We start from the raw sequence: 24854 nt of genomic DNA, 5'->3' as shown, positions 1-24854 counted from the left end.
GACGCAAGCAGGTGGCGATACCTGCATACGAATTTGATCATGTCAGATGACTCCTCGAGTAGCTCCAAAACCGAAGTATGACTTGACGGCGTGCTATATGGACGCCTGATGAAAGTGTAAATTTTGGTGTAAATTACAAAAATAAAAAGGAGAATAGGCAGGACTGTAAGTATGAGCGAGGATATCTGTACATGAGCGAGGTACCACGACAAAACCTGGAATAAATAAAAACAAATTCATCTGCTTCCTGCACACTACTCGCCAATCGCAAATCACTCAGATCAAGCATCTCCTGCGCTACACACTACCACTGGTTGGCACATGGACGCGCTCCTGAAAAGCAACTGAAGTCATAATGGTTGCTGTATCAGGGTTGGCCACGAGTTCAGCGTGATATTCTCGGACACCGAGGATGAGGCATGGTCCCAGCACAAACAGCTGCACGATCTCGAGGATTTGACCGAAACCAAAATAAATCTGAATTTCCAGGGAATATGGGTCCTATAGAGATGATGGATCATGGTCGCATGTAAAGGTCCATGACAGATCCACATACCGCTGAGAGTGTTGGAGAGAACATACCGATGTGGAAAGCAAGACACGGCCAGAAAACTAGCACGTACAAACATTAGCAAAACAAGATAATCACATTCGCATGATGAGCTCACATTGCAAAGTAAGCAATGTGAGTTTGCATTAACACTGTGAAACAATCCCCGATAATACCACTTGTTGAGTATCGTCGCAGTTCACGGAAGTGCTTTACAGCAATCCAGACCACGAGACACAGTGCAATGACCTCCCATACAGTGCCAAGTATCCAAGTCACGGAAACCAGAAAGAAGGAATCCACCTTGATGTCAATTATGCACTGATAGGTACCGGAGAGAACGAATTCCTCTAGTATTTGTCAACAGGCTTGGTGCACTTGAACTTTCATACATAATTAAACCTTACCCCCTGAAAACTGCGTCATCTCTATTGCGACTATCACTGCATTCGCGATCCTGATGGCCAGAAAGATGACAACGAGAAATATCAGCATCTTCCTGGATCGCTGATACATGGCATATAACCGAGCGATCATGATGGCTTGCATGATGTTTCAGTCAAGTTAATATCACGGACGTGTACAGCTCACCGCCCAGCATTACAATTACAACCTCACCCGTCCAGTTAACCGCATCGCTTATGATAAGGCCTGACAAATCCAGCAACATTAGTTATCAGCTTCGGAGGATCACAGGCTTGAAACAAACCCACAACTGCGGGAGCCGTTACGTTGGATCAACAAGTTGTTCAAGAATCTCACTCACCCCTGCACGGTAGTTCAGTCTTTGGACGGGAATGGAAGGCATCAACGTGGAAGACTCACTGCATCTGTCTTCGAAATTGTTGGAACACTGACTGTATGTCGTCTGTCACAAGAAAGAAACAGAGTCTATGCGAGGAGACATACATAGGGTGATCATCCTGATATGAGAGATGGGTAAAGCGTGCAACATCAATGGCTTAAACGTCCAAACGTACACCGCATATCCTATTCCAACATAGCGCACCTAGGATATTCTGAAGTCAGCAAAATTTGGACTCGCTAAGCGCAAATATTGAAAAACAAGGTACGTACACTGAGATACAGTACGGTCATCAAGGACCAGCGTTGCCTCTGCCGTGAACATGTTGTATTTTCGTATCGTTCTTTTGATGGAGGAGCCCGCTCACCCAAATCAGTTCAACCTAAAAAACTGTTCTCAGCGAGATGGCTGCTCCTATAATGGTGTCAACCTACCTCTTGTCCAAACGTAAGTCCTAGAGATACCATAATGATGCCGGTGATCCTTTCATACTTAGTCTTGCTCACCCCAATCGTATATTATCCCGACAGAGGAAGCAACTGCAAAGACCGCAGCCAAGGTTAATCGAGTCATCAACGTTGTCATGCGGCTGACTCTCCACGAACCAATAAAATAGCTGCCAATAAGACTCGCATTGATGAATGGCCACCAACTGGGATCGTTCGAGACTAGAGTCATACTATTAGAGGGTGGGAATGAGTGAGCGGGGGAACTTGGTGTACGTATAACGATCACATTTGTGCTTGATATGCCACAATCCAGCGCTTACATCGCCAAAGTGAGGAATGATATCTGATTGATTGAAGCAAGTGATTCAGTATGAGTTTCAGTAGAAATAGAATGTGTATCCAAGGATACCGATGGGATCAAGGTAGGGATTCTTCATGAAATCGTAAAGCAGTGACTCGCGCGGAATGTTTGAATGTCGCAAAAGATCGATCAGAGAACTGTTCGTGATCTTGGCAACGTGCTATGTTGCGCGATCTTCGGGGTATTTTCGGTATTGCTGGGTTCAGCACAACAACGACACTATCATATCGGAAGATCACGAATCTAACACAGGTTTGAACAAGGTATGAAGACGTTTTCTCTCAAGGTTAGCAATATTCTTCTTTGAAATTCACTGTACTCACTCGAACCCAATGCTTAATCACAACATGAGCGAAAATCCACAACCTTTCTTCTAATTCATGTACACGCTGATAAAGTGCGACCACAAGTATATACACGTGTCGTATCCAGTTTCCTGTCATAGAATATGATAGACGCGTGAGGCTACGAGGGCAGTCGTACAAAGAAGTGGGAGGTGGTACAAATCAAAGTGCGGCGTCTAGGACGCGAAGAGCGGAAGTCCGAAGAAGTCTTGAACAGATCACCTTCCGCATCCATGTGCATGCCATAGGAACTTGCGAGGGTTAAAGTAGATGACCTCCTCAAAGAAGATGGACACAGATACTGAAACAAGAGTGCCAAACGTCGAATTGGAATTCGAGGACGCAGTGAATTTTCGAATATGGCTCTTGGAAGTATTGATGAGCTGGGTGACGAAGGGCCAAGTGAATGTTCCACATGGACGGAAAATGTGTTCATCTCGATGAGAAGGGCCTTGAAAATGAAATAGTAGTAAGAGAAGTGGCTAGTAGGGAAGAGAAGACGTTCCGAGAAATGCTCTCCTGATAATCAACATTTGCAACTGTCACGAAATTGATGATGCTATTGCACGTGCCACGTCGAGCATTTTAGTACGCGTCGTGATGGAAGGGAGCTCAGTGACTGCTCTTGCTCCTTCAAGAGCGTCTTTCTTTCGAGCTCCGACTTGAGCGCCTGAACATCATCTCGGGGAACCAGCTCGATCGTTGTTGAGCGCTGGGTGCTGAGAGAGAGAAACGAATGCAAGGAACGAACAGTCGCGGCGCGTGCGCTCAGCTGCTGGATGTATAGTGGTGCCGGGTTATTCCGGTTCGAGATTATCTGTACATTCTAATCAGAGTCAACGCCCAACTTCGTGACCGAAATTCAGGTTAACACATTAAGACTCTCAGGCTATATATGTGACTGTTGCCAAACCAGTAGAGGAGGATAGAATACATGCACGCTACCATACATGGCATGCAGCGCAAACTTGAAAATGTGAAGTAGCGCACCCAGGCCATAGTACATGGTACTGAGGATCCAGTATTCAATATTCATGCATAAAATGATATTGTACCTTTCCCCTGGGTCAAGCTCACAAGCGTCTTGTGCGGCGGCTCTTTGTGTGTAGTCCTGTTCACACCCAGGCTGCTAGTCCGTTCTCGTTCCAATGCCCACCTGTTGCGTTATACACCAGCATTCTGCTTGGTCCCGCCCCTTCATGCATACGGATTTCCACCAGTGCAATATTGTATGTCATTCACATCTGGACCCGCTAAGATTCCAGTGCTCTAACTTGAAGCAAGTACTCAGTCCCAATGCTCCGTGGCGTCCCGCTCTTTCAAACTCGAACCGAAGTCACTTGATGAAATCGTACGGCCGTTCGGCGACTTTTTCACAGCAAATCTAGATCCGCGGTGAGCATGCCGTCCTTTCAACTATTTATTTTTCGTTAAGCAAGCCTATAGAGAACCGGCTCTGTACAATCTATTAGCTTACAAGGGATCTGACGCCACAAGACTTCTCAACCTCCAGCAAATCTCTCCGAAGAAAGCAAATATCATCTCCACTGCATGTTCACCCCAACTTCACCTCTGCCACCACCAAAGTCCTTATCCCATCCCAATGATCGAGCATATAATCACTTGACGCGTTGTGTCGTAAACCATGCTGCACGGATGTAAAAGCAGAAATATGACTCACTGACACGCTAGTAAAAGCATACAAAGAAGATCTGCCATGCCGGTGAGTGATTGGGTTAAATGCGAACCACTCATACTCACACAAAGCGCCCCATCAGCGCAGCCTGAGCACTGGCTACTAAGAAAGCAAACAGAAGGACAGCCCTCATTGACAGCGTCAGTGGCAGATATTGATGCTGCCAAAGCAGCAATAACGGCGAGGACAAATGGAAAACGCATTATTCGTGATACTAGCATGGGCTCAGGTAAGTCTGAAGGGGAATGTAGGAAGATTTTATGTGCTGAATACTGTTCTTCATGGCAACATGAGAGAACTAAGGTTTTATGAAATCCCCTCTCGAACTGATGTACCTGTAATTCCAGCTAATAGCCACCTCAGATCGACCTTGTGAAGCTCGGTCTGTTGGCAATTTGACGTGGAATAAGATATCTCCTTCTGAGGCAAGGTCAATGCCAAGCACATTGCCACCTAATAAGATCAACCTTGTGAATCAACGCCTTCCGGCAATTTGGCGTGGAACAAAATATCCTCTTGCGAAGCCAGCTCGTAACAGGGACTGACCAGCTAAGTTCAGCTTGTTGTTCGGAGTAGGGACCGCATGTCCCTCGTTGAATGTAACAAACCTATATGATGTAGCAGTCCGTCGCGCATGCACCAAGAGCACGAATCGACATGTGGGCGAATCGCGTATTCTGAGTGTGTAAAGTTGACCAATAAGCCATTTGACTACATCGAGCTTTGGTGCCATTATCAACTATCAATATGCACATGACAATATATGGAAATAACTTAGAGATGTCCCTGCACCGAATCTGTGAACAAAGACTCAAATGATACTTCGATCCTGAGTGCATCATGATTTTGCGAATGATTTCATTGGATTTACTTACAGTATTTGTAGATTCGTATACAGTTATGACAGCGGTGATTCGTCATAATTATCCCCGGTAACGATAGCTGCCAGCGCATCGTCAATCCATCCCAGGGCGACTATCATTAAAAAGGTTTCAGTGATAAAACATTTTAAACAAAATGACAGGCGCTCTCAGCACGACAATTGACCCTGGGTGAAAAGAACATCGACAATTTGTGGTGGAGTGTGACTAGCATGAGGAGGCCACCAGGTTGGTGGGTGCTATAGGCAGGCTTTGAGAGATTGCAGAGGACTGCAGAGTAGATGGTGTTGGTGTGGGTCGAGACTGAAAAATGCAAGTCGAAAATGTGAGTATACTTAGGGATGTCTCTGCAGAAGACAAGGTACGACAATGTGCTGACGACTTTGGTGACATATCTCTTGGCACAGCGGCATCTCTAGTAGATGAGCTTGACGACTATTTGCGGCAACCAGTGGAGAATACCAAAGTCCCACTGCAATGGTGGGTCCACAATCAAAAGACGTATCCGAATTTGCACCGGATGGCACTTGATTACCTTAGTATTCCTGGTAGGTCGTGCACCATCACTTTCGCTAGCATCACAGCTTATGTGTTGCACGCCATAGCTACCTCGACTGCAGTGGAACGTGTATTTTCGCAAGGCCGGCACCTTTTACACTTTACTCGAAACCGCCTGTCTCTGTCATCGACTCGTGCATTCCTTTGTCTCGGCTCATGGCTCCGCTGTGATCTGGTAGCACCTGAGGACCTTACTGAGATCATGAAGTCTCTGAAGAAAAGAAAACGAGAAGATGAGAGTGTTGGGTGAGGTTATTGGACCTACATAGTGTTACTATTTCTTGTGTGTGTACCCGCGGGTAAATACAACATCGGGGGTAGGCTGTTATACATTATTGAAACTTAACATAGCATATAGTCTGAGCGAGAGCAGCAGACAGGAGCAGACACATAACTTGTAAGTACTGTATGATCGCAAGTACCTCCGGCATCACTGGCATCTGTCAAATTTCAAACTCCTCGCTTCGCCTGCCAAATTTCTCCGAGATCGACTAGTCTGACTACGTCAAACACTTGACATCTCAAAGACACAGTCCAGATAGTACTGGTTACGAGACTACCGGCAAAGTGCGTTAGCCGTCATTTCTACTTGCTCTCGGACTGTGATTCTCGCCATCTGACTCCAACACGGTGAGTGAATGCTTTTAGCCTCTTACCTATATATGACGTTATATAAATCCGAGCCATGCGTGATAGTATCTAAGTTTCACTGGTTTACTGATCGGTGTAAGCATGCTGGCTTACTAGAGTTCCCATAGTCTATATAATACTGTCCGCGATACTGAAACACAAGTTTTCAGTATCACTGCCTTTTAGTGTAACAGTTAAGCGGACGACAGTCTTGACTCAGTTACACGGTGCCAACATTTAATTTACGTTGAGCCCTGGTTTGACTTTGCCTTTGGTCAATCAAGGCAGGAACGGACATCCGATATCCCTCGATCTCGTTTTAAATATCCAAGCACTGGATGATGGTATAACTAGCATGACTGCCATCGTCATACGCCTACTAAGCTCATCTCTTGCCTGCACCCATTCTCTAACAGTATGACTGTAGTCTCAAATGATCCAATTTGGTGGCCGGTCATCAATGCATATCGTTTTTCCAGCTATTTTATAGGTTCGTGGAGAACAGTCGGATGTCCAAGCTGATGTCTCAATCTAACCTTGGCTGTGGTTTTGCAGTTGCCGCCATGGTTGCAGTAATGTATGATTGGGGTGAGCATGATAATATCGAAGAACTGCTGATATCTTACAAGTATATTCAGCGCTCACATTTGGCCAAGAGGTATGTTGATTCCATGACCGGAGCAGCTATCTCGCTGAGAATGGTTTTATAGGTCGAACTCATCTGGGTGAGTAAAGTCTCATGTCAGAGGAATACACGTGACAATACACTTAATTCTAGAGGCAACGTTGGCCCTTAATGACAGTTCTGTATCTCAGTGTATGCAGCTTGTCTGTCACGGTTTCCATGTTGTACTGACGTGAAAATAACCTAGGTGCGCTATCTTGGAATCTTACGTGCCCTGTATGTTCGGAAGGCTAAGCGATCGGTGTTGTGCTAATCATATATCTCTCATAATAAGCCTGAACTTGCTGAGTATGTCTCCTTAATACATTCACCGTCTTTGCTTCTTCTGACCAATGACATACAGCCAGTGTTCCTACAATCTTGTTGACAGATACAGTGAGTCTTCTGCACCTGAGATGCCTGCTGTTTCCCTTCAATTAACCGTGGTGCCCTGTAGCAGTGCGTGTGGTTATTTACTAACTTCTTGGTTCACTAATGACTGCTCCACCATACTGCCACAGATGTGAGTCTGTTTGGTGTGTGCTATTCGAGGCTGATCACTGACTGGATTCCTCAGGCTGGATTCTGTTTGTCATACGGAATTGGATGAATTTTGTGGTATTTGCAATGGTGTGGGGTAAGCCTGGCACTTGCGAAAACTCAGTGATATTGACTTGACTGAAACTTCTTGCAAGCCATCATCATCACTCGGTTGTATGCCATGTATCAACGATCCAGAAAGATTCTGATATCTCTCGTTGTCACCTTCCTGGCTGTCGTAATTTTCGACGGAGTGGTCACCATGATATCGGCGATACATGAACCAGAAGGTATGCTTAGTGATTGGGGTCAAAAAATGTGCATGGGGCTCATTGCTGAGTGCTGAATACAAGGGGAAGTCATTCTCTCCGGCACCTATCAGTGCTCAATTGGCATTCCGGAAGATGTCGCACTTCTGGATACCATTGCTTGGATACTGTCCACTGTATGGGAGGTCCTCACAATGTGTCTCGCAGCCTGGATTGCGGTAAAACACTTCCGTGAACTGCGACGATATTCGGTAGCGGGGATTATCGGGGACTGTTTCACGGTGTTGATGAAAACTCACGTGCTTTACTTTACGAGGTGAGCTCATATTATGATTATTGTTTCCTTTTTCCATTGAAGGGTCGGATGTGGTAGCTTTGTCGCAGTCTCTTGCTTCAACATCATTCTTAATTCTTCTCTGCCACTTTCAACGGTATGTCAATCTTTCACTTACCTCTGCATGCGACCGTGGTTCATCATTTGTATAGGATCAATCTTCCCCAGAAACTCAGACTTATTATGGCTTGCTCCAGGTTTTGGAGGCCATCCAGTCGGTCATGCTAGGACCACGCCTGATCCTTGGGGTTCGAGAATATCATGCTGAGCTCGTGGCCGACTCTGACGCAGCAATTGGCATGACCTCAATCGTTTTCCAGGAGCGCGTGCATATATCGACTGACAATGGTGTATAGTACGGGAGATGTTCAGTGGAGCGAACAGTTGTCCAGTGCTCTGCAGGGAGCAGCAGGAGAATTCGTTTGATTCATTCCCACTTTCGTTTTGGTATTTATTTAAGTTGTGTGGCGTTGTGAAGTAGACCTTGTAAAGGAAATATAAGCCTGGGCGATTTTTTCGTCGTAGTATTTATCTAAGTAACTATAGGTCCTGACAATATTTAAATCAATATACTTAGCTAGATGTCCCTACTGCCCACCTACACTTACACCAAGCACTGGTCGTTTTCTCTTCGTCATGTCATCATCCCTATGATTGCTTGAGAGTCAAGCTGTGTAACACTACTGCAATTCCTCGGCAACGAGTCCTCAATTCATCTCCTCGCCTCATTCAACGTCCCACTCTCGTCTTCTCACCTGACTCGGGCAAACTGGCTTCCAGAAGATTCACGCGCGTTGCTTAAAAGGTGCGCGGGGCACATTTGTGCATGCATGCCTTGATGACGCGGGACATACTTAATGAATTTTGACGAGGTTAATTAGCTTGCCTTTTATTTTTTGAGGTGGGAATACTAATACGAACTTATACGAATTGTTATTGAAGCGCTATTGGGGATACCTGTACGCTATTAAGTATCGTGCTAAGAAAGCTCTGAGTAAGCTCTCTGCGTCCTTTCTTTAGCCAAGACCCAGTCTGGGGAGTCTGGGGAATCCAGGGTACTAATGTCTGGGCATCGTACACCAAACATAAAACGGCTTGTCGGCATGGATCCAAGCGGTGACACCAACGCACCCAGAAACAGACATGCAGGCACCAGCGCCAGCGAAAGTGCAGGAGTTGAGCATCTGCTGCTTGATGTCAGGTTTGGGATGTGATGGCGACTTCGAGACAGGGAGGGGTGAATCTCTCAATGTAGCTGGCTGACAGAGACAGCTTCCGGGACATAGCAGGACTTAAAAAATGATCCCGTAGATGCGACCAAGATATCTTGACAATGGCATCGACGTTGGGGCCGTGATTTAGGTTTGGGGATTTGGAAAGTGCGTGCGAGAACGCCCCAGGTCGCTGTCGTACTCTAGGAGATTTGAGGGCATTGAAGAAGAGAAGGTTCTATGATATTTGAAGGACGCTGTATTGCGAATTGTCACAAGAACATATGTGCTATGCGCGTAGGAGGGCAACTAACATTAAGAAGATTTCAAGCACACAGAAATGATAAAATATTTTAAACAAAGTGACAGAGGCGCCCCGAGCACGACAATTGACCCTTGGTGAGAAGAACATCGGCAATTTGCGGTGGTGCATGACTAGCACGAACAGGTCATCAGGATGGTGGGTGTTTCAGGCTGGCTTTGAGAGGTGGCAGAGGACTGAGTAGATCATCGGTGTCGATGTGGTTCAAGACTGAAAAATGCAAGTCGAAAATGTGATTATAGATACGTGGACACTCACGTTTTTCACGATGGAAATGCATTTATGAATAGCCCAGAGTTGTGGCCTACGCCGATGTACACTTAGTTGGGAGATCTAGTAGGGAAATGCAAGGGATCATATATACGTACGTGGAGTGGCCCGGGATCACAAGGCTGATCATTCTGAAGAGAAAAGAAGAAAAGGCGAAAGCAGTGCTTTGAACTGGAAGGCCGAGATGCTCACTGCAGGAGATTGTCAGTTGTACACGGCAGAGTTAGGGTGCAAGTACTTGTTCAAGTTGAGCTCGCAACTTACCTCACACGTGATCGCCGTCAGCTTACATACCTGAGCTTACGTGAGCGACAGCGTAGATAGTCTCTAATCTATTCATTCATTTGCCCGCGCCGTGCCTCAGGCTGCTTGTTCATTCTTGTTCCCATGCACAACTGCCACTTCACAAACCGACCAACCAACCAGCATCCCGCCTCTTGATATACACAAATTCCCACTAGCGCGACATTAATTGCATGCAAGCATCCCGGTGCTCCAACTTGAGATAAGTACTTAGGCCCCATGGCATCCCGCTCTTTCAAAGTCAAACAGAGGCCACTTGATGAATTATACGGCCGCTCGACAACTTTGCCACAGCAAATCTAGATCGACAGTGAGCATCCCGTCCTTTTTCGACTATTTTCTCTAAGTCAAGCCATAAAGAACTGGCTCTGTACAATCTGTTAACTTGCAAGGGCCCTAACTCTACAAGAATTCTGAATCTCCATCGACCTCTCCAAAGAAATTAAATATTATCGCCACTGCATGATCAATTTCGCATCTGCCGCCACCAAAGTCCTTATCCCACCCCAACGGTCGAGCATCCCATCGCTCCACGCGTCATGTCATCAACCATACCGCACGGATGTGAAAGCAGAAACATAACTCACTGCCAATTTATGCATCTCACTTATGATTACCAGAGGAACTCATTCTCTCCGGCATCTATCAGTGCTCGATTGACTGCCCGGAAGATGTCCTACTTCTAGGTCCCATTACTTGGATACTCGGCACTGTGTGGGAGGTCCTCGCATTGTATCTCGCAGTCTGGATTGCGGTAACACACTTTCGTGAACTGCGACAACATTCTGCAGGAAGGATTATAGGGGACTGTTTCACGGTGTTGATGAAAACTCACGCGCTTTACTTTGCGAGATGAGCTCATATTGTGATTATCGTTCCCATTTTGCCACTCAAGAGCCGGACATGGTAGCTTTGTTGCTGTTTCTTGCTTCCAGCTCCTTTTTATTTTCTCTGCAACACTCTCGATGGTATGTTAATCTTTCACTGGTCTCTGCATGCGATCACAATGCATCATTTCTATAGGATCAGTCTTCCTTGGAAACCGAGATTTATTATGGTTTGCTCCAGATTTTTACGGCTGTGCAGTCTTTTGTGTTGGCACCACGCCTGATCCTTGGCGTTCGAGAATATCACGCTAAGCTCGTGGCCGACTCCGACGCAGCAACTGGCATGACCTCAATTGCTTTCCAAGAGCGTGTGGATATATCGACTGGCGGTGGTGTGTAATATTCGGCGAAGTTAACGGTTGTCTAGTGCCCTGCAAGGAGCAAGGGAATTTACTATTATATATTCCCACTTTCGTGATAGTTTTGATCTAAGTTATTTGGTACTTTGAAGCAGAATTCAAGGAGACATAGGTTTGGGCAAAATTTTCATCGTAGTATTAATAGTCAAGTGGTTTGCTATACATACATGCTGGCAATGTTTAAATTGATATCCTGCATTATTGACACAATAGCGAAGTGGTTCGAACAAAAACTTGAATGATAGGATCAAAGTCTCGAGCGCTGATCATTCTGAAGAGAAAAAATGGTCAGTAAGAAGAGGCAAAAGCAGTGCTTTGAACTGGAAGGTCTGGATCATGCTCACAGAGGATTATTGATTATCTTGTCGCCATTTAGGATGCACTTTTAATTTACTCTTGCCACCACATAAGGTATCTTTCGTCCTTGCCTATCCAAACCGCGACATATATTATGTATAAGCATTACGATGGAACGTAGTATAAAAACCAAGCCTCTGGTTCCCTGCAGAGTACCCGGCATTGTAGTATAGATCAAAACGAACCCTTCCCATGTTACACACTACTACTAGTTGACACATGCACGCGCTCCTGGAAATAAACTAAGGTCATGCCGGTTGCTGCATCAGAGTTAGCCACGCTCTTAGCGTGATATTCTCGCACACTGAGTATCAAGCGTGGTCCCAGCACAAACAACTGGACAAGCAAGACAATCTGAGTGAGACCCGGATAAATCTGGCTTTCGAGTGAAAATGGGTTCTATAAGATCGATGAACTGAGGTTGCATGCAGAAGTCAGACAGATTGACATACCGCTGAGATAGCTGGAGACAAATAACCGAAATTGAGACAAGAGACAGCAACAAAGCTAGCATATGCAAAACTTCAGCGGAAAAAGAGAATCCAATTCACATTATGAGCTCACCCCACGAAGTAAAGTAAGTGACTCTTCGTTAAGGCCGTGAAACAGTCCCTGACAATCCACCCGGTTGATGGTCGTTTTAGTTCACGGAAGTGTTTTACAGCAATCCATATTGCGAGACAAAGTGCGAGGACCTCCCATGCAGTGGTGAATGACCAATAGATGAAATAAGAGAGATCTGCGTTGTCCCCAAAGTCAACAGAGCACTGGTAGGTGCCGGAGAGAACAAGCTCCTCTGTTATTCATCAGTGAGCCTGGTGCATTTAGTCTTTCATCCGTGATTACAGCTTACCCTCTGACATATCCATCGTTATCATTGTTATGGTCACTCCATTGGCAATAGTGACAGCCAGGAGGATGGCGGAAAGAAATATCAGTATCTTTTTGCACTGATACATGGCATGCAACCGAGCGATCATGATGACTTGCACAGTGTTTCAGCCAAGTCAATATTACTGATGAATAGCTAGCTCACCGCCTAGTATTGCATTTACGACTGTGATCATTGAATTTGACGTGACGTACACAATATGGCCTGGCAAAACCAGTTTGTAATCAGCCTCGGAAGACCACATACTCCACTCAAACTCACAACTGTGGGAGTCATTGTACGGAACCAAGGAGACGCTAAAGCACTTACCCCTATATGATAATGCAGCTGATTAGACGGGAATGACCAGCATCGATGCGGAACACTCACTGCATCTGTCAGCGAGATTGTTGGAACATATACTGTATGCCACTGGTCAGACGAAATAGACACGGCGGTGTGTGTGAAGAGACATACTCAGCAAGCCGATGCTGATATGAGATGTGATTAATTAGCAGCACCAAACAAACACTTAGCATTCCAAACATACGCCGTGTATATTATTCCAAGATAGCGCGCCTAGGAATTTTCAAGTCAGTACAACTTGCCAACCACACCCATCACACAAGCTACATACACTGAGATACAACCCAGTCATGAGGGACCAGTGTTGCTTCTGCCGCAAATCAATTATTGGTTTTTATGACATGGGACTCTGCTCACCCAAATCAGTTCAACCTATTGAACCATCCTTAGCGACATAGCTGCTCCGGTAATGGCACAAACCTACCTCACGTCCGAATGTCAATGCTGGGATTGCGATGAGGACGTTAGTGGTTCTTTGATACTATCTTGCTCACCCCAATCGTACATCACTCCAGCGGAGGCAGCAACTACAAAAAGATTAGATCAACAAGCACTGCCCCATTGGCTCTCACGAACCTATAAAGTAGCTGGCGATACGATACGAATTGATGGATGGCCACCAACTGGGATCGTTTGAGACTAAGGTCATACTGCTTGATGATGGTGAGGGAGTAGCGAACGAGTTGGCGGATGTGTACGATTGTACTCGTGCTCCGTTGGATAATATACCATCATGCAGTGGTTTATGTTACAGCCTAGGTGCTGTCTTAATTGACAGAAGCACGTAATGTCGCATGGAGTCAACTAGACAGAGGAAGTCGGTCCAGGGGTCTTTGATCGAATCAAAGTTGGTTGCGAAACACAATCAAATGCACTGCACTAGTACTGTTGGTGGATCCGACGGTGAGCGTGGTAACTTATTCCGAAATACGATTCGCGAGATATTCTTATTCTTCCACTTTTCTATGATCCATCAGATAAGGATTCTCGTTATACGATTGCACGCGGAAGTATGAGGGATCATCGAGAATTCCTCCCATTCTAATCATCATCGACAAGTATGAATGTCTTGCCACCCCGCTTAGCAGCTGACGGTTTCCCCGGGCATGGAACACGCGCAAAGTCTGTCAAAATGTCACCTAAATATTCGGAAATGAAATGTAGGGAGGTCCAAAGGGAGAAAATAGACAACTCACTTGTCTAACCTGGGCTGCCAACACCCACTCCAACTCGAAGCAGTGCACACCTCTCATATTCCTCCTGGAGACCTGAGTCGTGATTCAAAGTCACCTTCGCCGGTCATCGGGTTGTTCGCATCTAAGGATACCAAACCTGGGCAAGCGTATTGCGAAGCTGTGTAGTGACAAGACACGCACTGCATTCAAATTCAATCATTGTACGCGCAGTCGGTGATGATACCATCATTTTTTGATTCAGCCACTGGGATAATCATCACCCGGGCCCCACCGTGACTGACATAGAAACGGGAGGATAAAATAAGACTCAGATAGCTTCAAAGTACGCACGATATACCTGGCTAGTACAGTATGGCGCCATGGCCGAGCAGGCCGCCACATCAGTAACTCAGAAGAGCAGTAGTATCTAGACAGACTCTCGTGAGTTCTCACAATATAAGTATATAATAGTAGCAACGCTTACAACGGCGATGATGGTAGAGAGAAATAGAGGCTATCCTCTCGCCGATCCCCGACTTTCTCCCCCATACGGTTTGGCATTTGGACATTGAACGTACTCCGAGCTGAAATTGATGCAGAGGATGAAGCCCGACTTTTTGATGTTCGAAACATTGACATTGACAATTTGTCGCCAAGTCATTCTTGCAAGCTTGAACCATTGGGCAAGTCGCCGGCCCAGCCAGCCGGTCGAACCGCGACCGGACAACTGCACGCATCACTGAGAGTTAGTATGAGTCTCCCGGGCCATTGAGCGAGCGAGACATCTCGATAGCAAGGTTATTACAAGCTATCCATAAAGTTGCACAATACATAGCAATAAAAAATCAAGCGGCATGATAATGAATAAGAATACACAACTCGGAATCATTCATATCCCAACTCAGCATCAATTCGCGCCCTCCGCAAATTCCTCCTCTCCTCGTCAGTCATACACGACCACCCCTCAACAGTCTCTGACAACTCCTCCTCGATACGCTCCTCCATCTCTATTTGCTTCTTGCTCTTCTTCGGCGGGGGCGGTCTCGGTAATGGTGGTGGAGGGGTCCGTCGGTTGGGGTGGAGCGGTGCGATCCGCGAAAGCATCGTTCGCGAAGATTTCACCAATGGCGAATAGGAAGGGCCGTTTAAGAACGGTGAATTTGGCTGTGAGTTAACACGCCGGATGAGTTCTGACATTGGGGTCGACTTGGATTTGACAGTGAAGGCACGTGACTTGAGAGTGGCCAAAGTCTGCTTTGGTGAGGCAGCTACGCTTTGCAGGGGAAGCTTCTGGGGAGAATGTAAGCAAGGATATCAAAGGGTATGGAAATGAAGCACCTTGGTTATCTCAGGGGCTGCCATGACAGAATCCTTCTTGGGACTGTCGCCTTGACAGGCTTCGTCTTCGGGCAAATGGCTGCCTTGGTTGGGTGACCTCGAACAAGGAGGGTCGTAGTCGTCCTCATTCTCACTTTCCGAGAGAACTACTTTCCCTTTGCCTTTTCCCTTAGGTTTCGATTTCGATTTCGTAGCGGGGGTGGGTTTTGGTAGTGCCTTCTTCTTCGAGGTAACTTTCGGTGCCTCTTCAACGAAATCGTCATCCTCGAGAGCACTAATGCCTGCAGCTGGCTGATCCGGGGGCAATTTGTGCGCAAGATCGTCGAGCTCGACTTCGTCAGCCTGTTTCCGACCTTTTTTCTTCCCCTTCGCCCGGGAAGACGACTTCGTGCCCTTTTTCTTACCCTTGCTCGCAGCAACGATGGTATCTGCCTCCTCGTTGGCTTTTTCAAGTGTGTGCGAGTTATCGATTGGTGGGACGACGGGCGACAATTGCGCAGAGAATAGAGGTGTTATCATAGAAGATGGTGAAACGCCGGGCATATCTACATCAGTTTTATCGTCATGAACCTTTAACTCAAGCGGGGGAGCCCTCTTCCGTTTGTGAGTTATCACAGGTGGAGAAGAGGGCGGAGAAGACAAGTCGGGTGAAGGAGGAAGAGAAGACGGGAGGCGTGATATTGTAGAAGGTAGTTGGGACGGAAGCGCTGGTTCTTGCGGTGCGGGAAGAATAACGTCGCTCGGCTGAGTATCGATAATGCTTTGTTTAGTGACCTTGGGTGAAGGCAATGTCCTAGCTTTAGGCTTGGGTTTCGGCTTGGGTTTGACGGGCTTGTCTTGGGACTTCTGCTGCTTCCGTGGAGGCTTGAGGGATAGTTCGTCGAGGTCGGACTCCGATGTTAACTCTATCACATCATGGTTGACAGACACGTAAGTCGGCTTCTTAACCTGAGTCTTCCGAGTGCGCGTCTTGGCTCGGTCAGCAATGCTAAATGCAGGATCGACTTCCTCGATGAGTTCTGAGACAGCAGACGATGAGGTTGGAGGGCGGATGCTATCTGCAGCCAAGGTACTAGCTGGGACTGCAGATGCAGAACTGATGAGTGAGCCAGAGGAACGAAATTCATCGTCTTTGATGAAGTCATCATATATGGTGCTCGTAGTTCGAGACTTTCGTGGCACGGGACGTGGACGTGGTTTAGACTTCGGTACAGGTGTTCCCGCGCCACGAGGGAGTGACGGAGAAATATTTGGTGGGTCAGAGTCTTGGTACCCTGCAGGTGGCGTAAACAGAGATGCATTACTTATGTCGAGAGGTTCACGTCCTCGCTGGGGAGTTCGCGCTTGACTGGTAATAAATGAGGCGGTCTGAATGAGTGACGCTGTAAAATCATGCCCGGTTAGCATACGGTACAGAACACGAAGCTTGAAGTATTCCTGACGCTGTAGTATCCTTTCTGGGTCTGTAGAAAACGGGTTTCCGCTCAAAAGGCCGCTCTGGTCAGCAATTTGAAGAGGTCGTAAGGAGTCTTCGTCCTCGCTGTCAGCGACAACCCAGTCATCTGCAGCATCGGTCATGTTTCAATTTGCGGTGAATATGCCCGGTGTCGTCGATGACGATAAGTACGCAGAAGAAGTTAAGAAGAGCAAGACAAGACGCGAATCACAGTCGCGACATATTAAATGTACACACGCACGTGATCGTGTCACTCTAAATGTGGACCCGAAATACTTGGACAGAACTATGGATAATTATTCACACCCACTATACATCCCCACATCTGACCTGAACACTCCTCTGTGAATTTCCTTCTAACGAAGAGCGTGGAACGAAGGTTTATAACTTAGTCGTCAGTAAACGCAAGGGAAGGGACGCTGCGACCACAGATCGAGCGAGTGGCGCAAAGGATTTAGTTGGGCTCCTCTAGATTGAAGTTTCAGCTACTGATGCGTGGTTTGAGGAGGACGAGCGGATTTACGTCCATCTCAAGGATGCTCAGAAGGTCTTTCTGTCTTTCCCCAACCCCAAGTTTACAGTCGCACAAATGAGGGCTAAAAACGGTGGCAAATCAAAGTGCGTAGACGTTCTGCAATCTCTTCGCCTTGCTGGAAGATCCGGCTGTTACGGGAGTTGTAGGTTATCGCGGAGCCGATGAAGGAAATGGGCGCAGATGTGCAAGTCTTCCGGGTAAGTAAGTGTTTCGATGTATCTTCTTAGACTTGCCTGAAGCGCAGTCAGACAAATACATTGGTACCGTCTTTGAGTCTATGTATAGCAGCTTGGTAGTGATACATTTTGCAAACTTGGTATTTTCAGTCCCGATTGATCTGATCTAGGTGTTTCACTCAATTTGCAAAGTAAACGTTGAACGTTGCAACGTTGAGAGTGTGCATTGGAGAGATGTGAGTTGACTAGTAAGTGCTGTTATTTTATTTTTTCATGTCTCATGACGTGCCAGCAAGATGGGACTAGACCGGTTGGCGCTAATCGAGAACACCATCAGTCATCGCATGAGCCTGTAAAATTCAAGGCTGTGTGGAAGGCCGTCACGTCGACGGCAAGCAGATACATGGAAGAGCGTATGATTGATGGTACGGAAAGAAAGAGATAGATCTTCAAGTTCCGTGCGTTGAGAGTTCAAACAGTGAACAAATAAGCGCGCGGTACAGGATGCGTCCGTGACGTAGCTGTGACGTAGTAGGCTTACACTGTGGTGCGCTTGTTGCTAGTCCCTCTCTGTATTCTAGGGATGGCATTGGACAGCTCTTCGATCATTTCCGGACATTCCGCGTGCGTGACTGCTTTGCAATCTACTTTGTTTCATTCGAGCGACACTATGTTATACCGTATTTATATCCAGTACGAACGCCATCGTCATACGGCCACCAAGTTCGCCGTTCACCCACCCCAATTCTCTACCAATATGACCATCATCTCAAATGATCCCATATGGTGGCCGGCCATTGATTCGGATCGTGTTGCAAGCTATTTTGTAGGTTCGTGGAGAACAGTCGGATGTTGATGCCGATGTCTCAATCTAACCTTGATTGCGGTTTCGCAGTTGCCGCCTTTGTTGGAGTGACGTATGATTGGGGTGAGCATGATCATATCTAGGAACTGCTGATAGCCTACAAGTATTTCCAGCACTTACATTAGGACAAGAGGTATGTTGATGCTATGGCTCGGGCAGCCGTTTTGCTAAGAATATTTGGTTTTACAGGTCGAACTGGTCTGGGTGAGTAGAGTCTCATGTCAGAGGAACACAATTGAAAATACGCTTCATTCCAGAGGCAACGATGGTCCCTAATGACAGTACTGTATCTTGGTGTATGCAGCTTGTTTGTCGCGGTTGTCATGTTGTGCTGACTTGAAGGTATCCTAGGTGCGCTACCTTGGAATCTTATACGCTGCGTATGTTTGGAAGGTTAAACAATCGGTATCGCGCTAATAATCTCTCATAATTAGCCTCGACGTGCCGGGTATGTCTCCTTAGTACATCACTCACTGCCTTTACTTCTTCTGACACACGGCATACAGGCAGCGTTACGACCATCTCTCTGGCAGATAGAGCGAGTCTTCTGCACAGATGCCTGCCATTCCCCTCCAATTAACCGTGATGCCCTGTAGGAGTGAGTATAATTCTTTACTAACTTCTTGGTCCACTAATGACTGCCTCAGATGTGAGTCTGTTTGGAGGGTATGCTTCCCGAGGCCGATCACTGACTGGATTCCTCAGGTTGGATTCTGTTCGTCGCATGGACTTGGACGAATGTTTTGGTATTTCCGATGCTGTGGGGTGAGCTCAAGAACTCAGTGGTATTTGACTCGACTGAAATATGCTGCAAGTCATCATCATCACTCGGTTACATGCCATGTACCAACGATCCAGAAAGGTCCTGATATTTCTTATTGTCAACTTTCTGGCCGACAACATTTTCAATGGAGTGGTCGCCTTAATGACAACGATGCATCCTTCAGGGGGTACGCTTAATTGTGGATGTCAAAAAATATGCATCTCATCGACTAATTCCAGGGGAAGTCGTCCTCTCCGGCACCTATCAGTGCTTGGATGGCTATGCGGAAGATGTCCTACTTCTGGGTTCCATTACTTGGATACTCTCCGCTGTGTGGGAGGTCCTCGCAATGTGTCTTGCAGTCTGGATTGCAGTAAAACACTTCCGTGAACTGCGACAACATTCGGCGGGAGGGATTGTTGGGGATTGTTTCACGGTGTTGATTAAAACCCACATGCTTTACTTTGCGAGGTGAGCTCATATTGTAATTATTTTTCCCTTTTTCCACTGAGGGATCGGACGTGGTAGCTTTGTTGCTGTTTCTTGCGTCCAGCTCATCATTAATTTTTCTCCAACCCCAGCGGTATGTCGATCTGTCACTGACCTCTGCATACGACCATGGTTCATTCTTGCTACAGAATTATTCTGTGGGCGTTTATGGATTTCTTCAGGTTGTGAGGGTAGTGCAGATGTTTGTGCTGGGACCACGCCTGATCCTTGGTGTTAGAGAATATCACGCTAAGCTCGTGGCCAACTCCGACGCAGCACCTGGCATGACCTCAATCGCTTTCCAGGAGCGTGTGCATATATCGACTGGCAATGGTGTGTAACACGGGAGGTGTTAACGGTTATCTGGTGCTTTGTAGGGAGCAGGAATTCTTTTTTTCCAAGCCTCGTTGCGGTACTTATTTAGTTATTTAGCGTCCCGAAGTAGATTTAGAAGAGACATAGGTTTGGGCAATATTTTCGTCGTAGTATGTTTTCAAATCATTCGCTACAAGTCCTGACATTGAGGATGTTTCAACCAATATCCTGGATATCCCTACTGCACTAATGAAGTGTACTGAACGGGAAGGTCGAGGAGCGAGAGATGTTTATAAGCAATGTCGCAGGAACGTTAAGGTGCAAGTTTCAACTCGCTCTTGCTTCTCATCCTGGAGTCCACGTCTGTGCCGATGAAGCATGAAAAAGCATGCTAGTGCACACGCGTAAACCGGCTAGCGAACGTTGAATATTGAATATTGAATGATGACGTAGTACACAGGTGGATCGTGGGCGTCCGATACAGATCCCTGGGTAGATTGACTGCGGCTGCGGGCTTTGGTGATCATAAGGCGAGGTTCTGGATATCCTCCTCACGCACCTCTTCAAGGTTGCATCGATTGGTTTTGGAAAGGATGAGTGTATACCAGTTAAGAAGATGGGCCTGATGGTATGAGGGAACGTGATCGTGTAATGTTCAGTGGTCACTGTTCACGCGTCCGCTGGCGTTCAAAGCGGGACTGCAACGAAGCTGAAATGAAATGCGAATACTAAAGGGTGAATGCCGCAGCATATCAAACACTTCGAGCCATCCAGATAAGCCACTCACAAGCACAAAGCAACACCGGCGAGTGGGAGATGGTGACGATGAACACTCTAGCACAAGAACTTTGGTCATGGCTGTGAGCCGAGAAGCGAATGGTACACCTTGCGACGACGAACACGCTGTAGAAAATTTCCCTCTGATCATCGCTAGCTTTCAGTAACATCAACCCTGAATCTGAATCTCCTGAGCGGACGAACTGTCGATCAATCTAGATACAAAGTGCGCTGGAGCGAAAATTGAAACGACTGTCAATGTCAGGCATACAGGGATTTCATATGAGAGGAGTTCACCGTACATTAAAACGCATCCAGAGAACATTTCTCCCGTACTGGAAATGTTTTGCTCACGGAGACGCAGCCATGGCTTCCGTGCTAATGAAGGTAGCTGCCATGAAATCAATTGAAATTGATAATGGCCTTGGAAGATCATTATGACAACATTGGATCCATATTCCGGACGGAATGATTAGAAGATCTCGGAACAAGACCACTCAGCGATGGGCGCATACGTAGATTGAGGATGCACGGGGGAAGATGCATATGTGATGGGAGTATCAAGGGATGGTCGATAAGCTGTTACTGGTGGCGGGGACGGTATTCCGGAGCTGAAAGCTTGTGAAATTGAGACAGGGATTGTAAAAAAATTTCAAGGCCACTCACAGCGAATCACCTGCATTGATATTTTTGTGGATGTACAACACACTCTGGTGAGCTGAGAAATTGATTTGACAGCGTGAATCTTGGACGCGCATCACTGGCGAACTCGGCTGGTCAATTCAATTGAGTGGGCACAGTTCTGTCGAAGAATTCCGCAGTGATTATGAATTCGAGGGTATTGAAGGAGTTGGTTGAATGGCTGTGTGAGACTGTATATATACTGCGAGGACATTGGAGGACCTGCCAGTGGTGACAAAATATGTTGAGTAGATCGACAGGGCATGAATTGTTTGGTCGTCTTCAGTTTCACAAGAAGTCAGCCTGCAGGTGGATCTAGATGGGTCTGCTTGCAGCCTCCAGATTATGCGTGCAACGCCCACATCATTCATTCCATTCGTATCCACAGCCCTGTACAAAAACAAAGAACAGTCCTGCTCGCTATCTTTGGTGCATCAGCAAATGTGACTTGATTCGAAAGCGCTCACACGACGCTCATAAAATGCTCGTGTGCATATGCTTTTTAGGGCCTGGACAGCTGCCGTTTGTTTCTCAGTTTGTTTCTCAGTTTGTTTCTGTATGTGGCGTGGCACTTGTGACATAACAGTGACCAACAGTGACCTTTGTGTGACGGTCTCAAATGCCCACTCATACCTCCCTTTACCACTGCTATGGCAAAGAAAAAGACTACTGTACCTTCAGCAAACAATGCCGGGACTTTAGCAGTTGCTCGCTGGACTGTCGAAGAGACATCCCGCCTTCTCGAATACCTCATAGCTCACCGTGCTGAAGGTGGAGATGGGACAGGATTCAAACAGTCTACTTTTACTGGCGCATCAACTCATTTGCAGGAGCCACCAGATGGCGTTTCGAAGGAAAACCATGTAGGGGGATCTGGCAGGGACTGGCAATCATGCAAGAACAAGTGGTTCAATGTACGTTCTCTGCTCATGCTAGATTATATTCTGATTGTAATTTGCACAGTGCAAAAAAAATATGCCGCTATTATCGATATCAAATCTCAATCAGGCTTTTCATGGGATGATGAACTTGGTGCAAATATTGGTCCTGCTGACGCCGCTCGTTGGATGGCATTTGCAAAGGTGCGCTTCAGTTATGATATGAGAGGGGTACTGATATGATTATGAGTTTGCAGACACGTCCTGATACCAAACCGTTTCGCAACAAGGGCTGGGAACACTTCCACGAGATGGACGAACTCATGTGCACACAACGCCCTCGCGGGTACCAACGCCTTCCATGCTGGACATGAGACGTTCGAGTCTGAACAAGCACCCCCTGACGATGACCAGGCCAACGGAAACGATACTCAACCTGTTGTGGAAGATGAGGTAGAGCGGTTAGTTGATGAGTATGTCAAGGACCAGGAGCGAGTAGCAGGAATGGTCAGTGACAAAGGGAAAACGGTTGCCGAGAGAGAGGTAGTGGCTGAGGACGATGACGAAGACGATATTATTCCTTGGGAGGTGACTCCTGTCAGAACCACGGTCAAGCGCAAGTTCGTATCTACCCGGTCTTCAACACCCTCCCTCACTGCCTCTGGATCTGGTACTACAAGCTCTGGTCCACCATCGAAACGCTGTCAGTTTAGCGGATCAGCAGGGGCACTCTACACAATCAATGACCAATTTTCAGCATTCAGTGACATCTTCCGAGCCTCGTCGCAATCACACACTTCAAGCCCATCTATTATACTGTCACCTCAGCGCAAACAGGTGGCCATGCGACGTGCACAGGAGCTAGAAAAGCATCTTGACGATGATAGTATGGCAGCGCTCATTGAAGCATTTCAGATGGACGTCAGCGCTGCTGATGCATATATGGTCATGACAGATGACGGTCCAAGGAAGTCTTTTGTTGATAGAAAAATCAAACATATTAACCAGCAGGTTCTGTAGATTCAAATACTAGTATTGTAGGTCTCTATTCACGTATTCTGACGAGTGCAACAAATCCTATGGTAGTCCTCCCACATGGCGACCGCGATATGATCTCTGTCTTCAGTCGCCCGCTGCCTCTCTTCACGGTCAGCTGGTCCCTCTGCAAGGTCGCCTCTAGACTCGCCTGGATCACAGTCAACAATGTCTTCATCGGCAAATTCTTCTATTTCTGTCGGATCGTGAATGCGAATAAAATTATGGATCGCACATAGGGCTGGGGGGATGCGAGCTTGCATCGACATACTATACTCTGGTGGGTGTACCAGTATCATGAACCGCCTCTTGAGCACCCCGAATATTCTCTCAATAGCATTACGAGCTTGAGCATGCCGGAGATTATAAATTTCTTTTGATGTTTTTGGCCTGTCACAGCGTTGAGAAGACACTACAGTGAGTTGTATATCACTCACCGAACTGCAGCTCGCCCCCATTCAGCCAGATGGTACCGAACACCTCGGTACGGGACAAGGAGTGAGTCGCATATCCCAAACCCAGCATCTGCGAGATAATATCTCCCTTCTGGAATATATAGGTCTGTGAGCCAGGCATTATTGTAGAGTGTTGAGTCTGATGTTGATCCATCCCAACCACTGAGGACATACTGGAACTGGAGATCGAAGGAACAGCAAGCAAGACAATTTTGGCTGACACCACCTTTGCGGTTTTGTGATAGTTGCCATTCTGCTGCAGACGGGCAGCATGCAATGTGGGTACCATCAATTGCCCCGAGTGCACCTGAAAAGTACGGGAAGAATTTAGAATTTTCCAATATTTCCTTTGGTATGGGTGCATTGTTGTGTGGAAGGGATACAAATTTGTTGTAGAATGGAGCCGAAGATATGGCAAGTAGGACTTTCTTGAAATATCTGATAAGGCCTGTGTGAGGCTACTGGTAGTACAAATATCTTTGCAAGGTGAACATACTTTTGTATTGTCGTGTGAGAGTGCTGGAAGCGTTCTGCAACATGACGGCTCGATAACCCAGTCACACAGGTGTAGAGAAATATAGTAATCTGTTCATCAAGTGAAATATACTTTGAATCACAAAGTCCACAAGCCCGAAGTTCCTGTACAAGTGCATGAAATACGACCTTTCTCATCCCAAGCTCATTTTTGATCTGGTTGGGATGTCTGTTGACAAGCTCTTGCACCCATGCATGCCCAGAGAGGATTGAGGTATGGTAAGGCTCTTTATTGAGAAATGGGGTCATGTAAACAATTATAGCACCTATTATGAGCTGGATAACCATTGCTGCTGCCATTCGGAGGACATAGAACCAGTGAATTTGCTCTCTTGCTGCCAGTGGAGGTGGCATT

At 46.7% G+C, this 24854-nt stretch overlaps 2 protein-coding genes across 2 annotated transcripts; both read right to left on the bottom strand.

The window, feature by feature from the left end:
* Positions 1-15087: 15087 nt before the first annotated feature.
* BJ212DRAFT_1280726 (uncharacterized protein) lies at positions 15088-15399 on the bottom strand (the record flags this gene model as incomplete). The annotated part of the gene is made up of 1 exon (XM_041331572.1): positions 15088-15399. One exon carries the CDS (start codon positions 15397-15399, stop codon positions 15088-15090), a length of 312 nt encoding a protein of 103 aa, XP_041188645.1.
* BJ212DRAFT_655786 (uncharacterized protein) lies at positions 15124-17184 on the bottom strand. The gene is made up of 3 exons (XM_041343753.1): positions 16983-17184; positions 15477-16922; positions 15124-15366 (listed from the first exon to the last, which is right to left on the bottom strand). The coding sequence occupies exons 1-2, from the start codon at positions 17116-17118 to the stop codon at positions 15517-15519; spliced, it is 1542 nt and encodes a 513-aa protein (XP_041188644.1). The 5' UTR covers positions 17119-17184; the 3' UTR covers positions 15124-15366; positions 15477-15516.
* Positions 17185-24854: the final 7670 nt, after the last annotated feature.

Source organism: Suillus subaureus, assembly GCF_016647635.1.
Source record: "Suillus subaureus strain MN1 chromosome Unknown BJ212scaffold_38, whole genome shotgun sequence".
Taxonomy (NCBI): domain Eukaryota; kingdom Fungi; phylum Basidiomycota; class Agaricomycetes; order Boletales; family Suillaceae; genus Suillus; species Suillus subaureus.
Note: the sequence above shows the minus strand (reverse complement) of the source record. Positions and strands in the feature narration are given on the sequence as shown.

Coding starts and splice junctions, on each gene's coding strand:
- BJ212DRAFT_655786 (XM_041343753.1), bottom strand. CDS start 17,118: ATGACCGATGCTGCAGATGACTGGGTTGTCGCTGACAGCGAGGACGAA. Junction 16,923..16,982: donor CCCAGAAAGGATACTACAGC/GTCAGGAATACT, acceptor ATGATTTTACAG/CGTCACTCATTCAGACCGCC.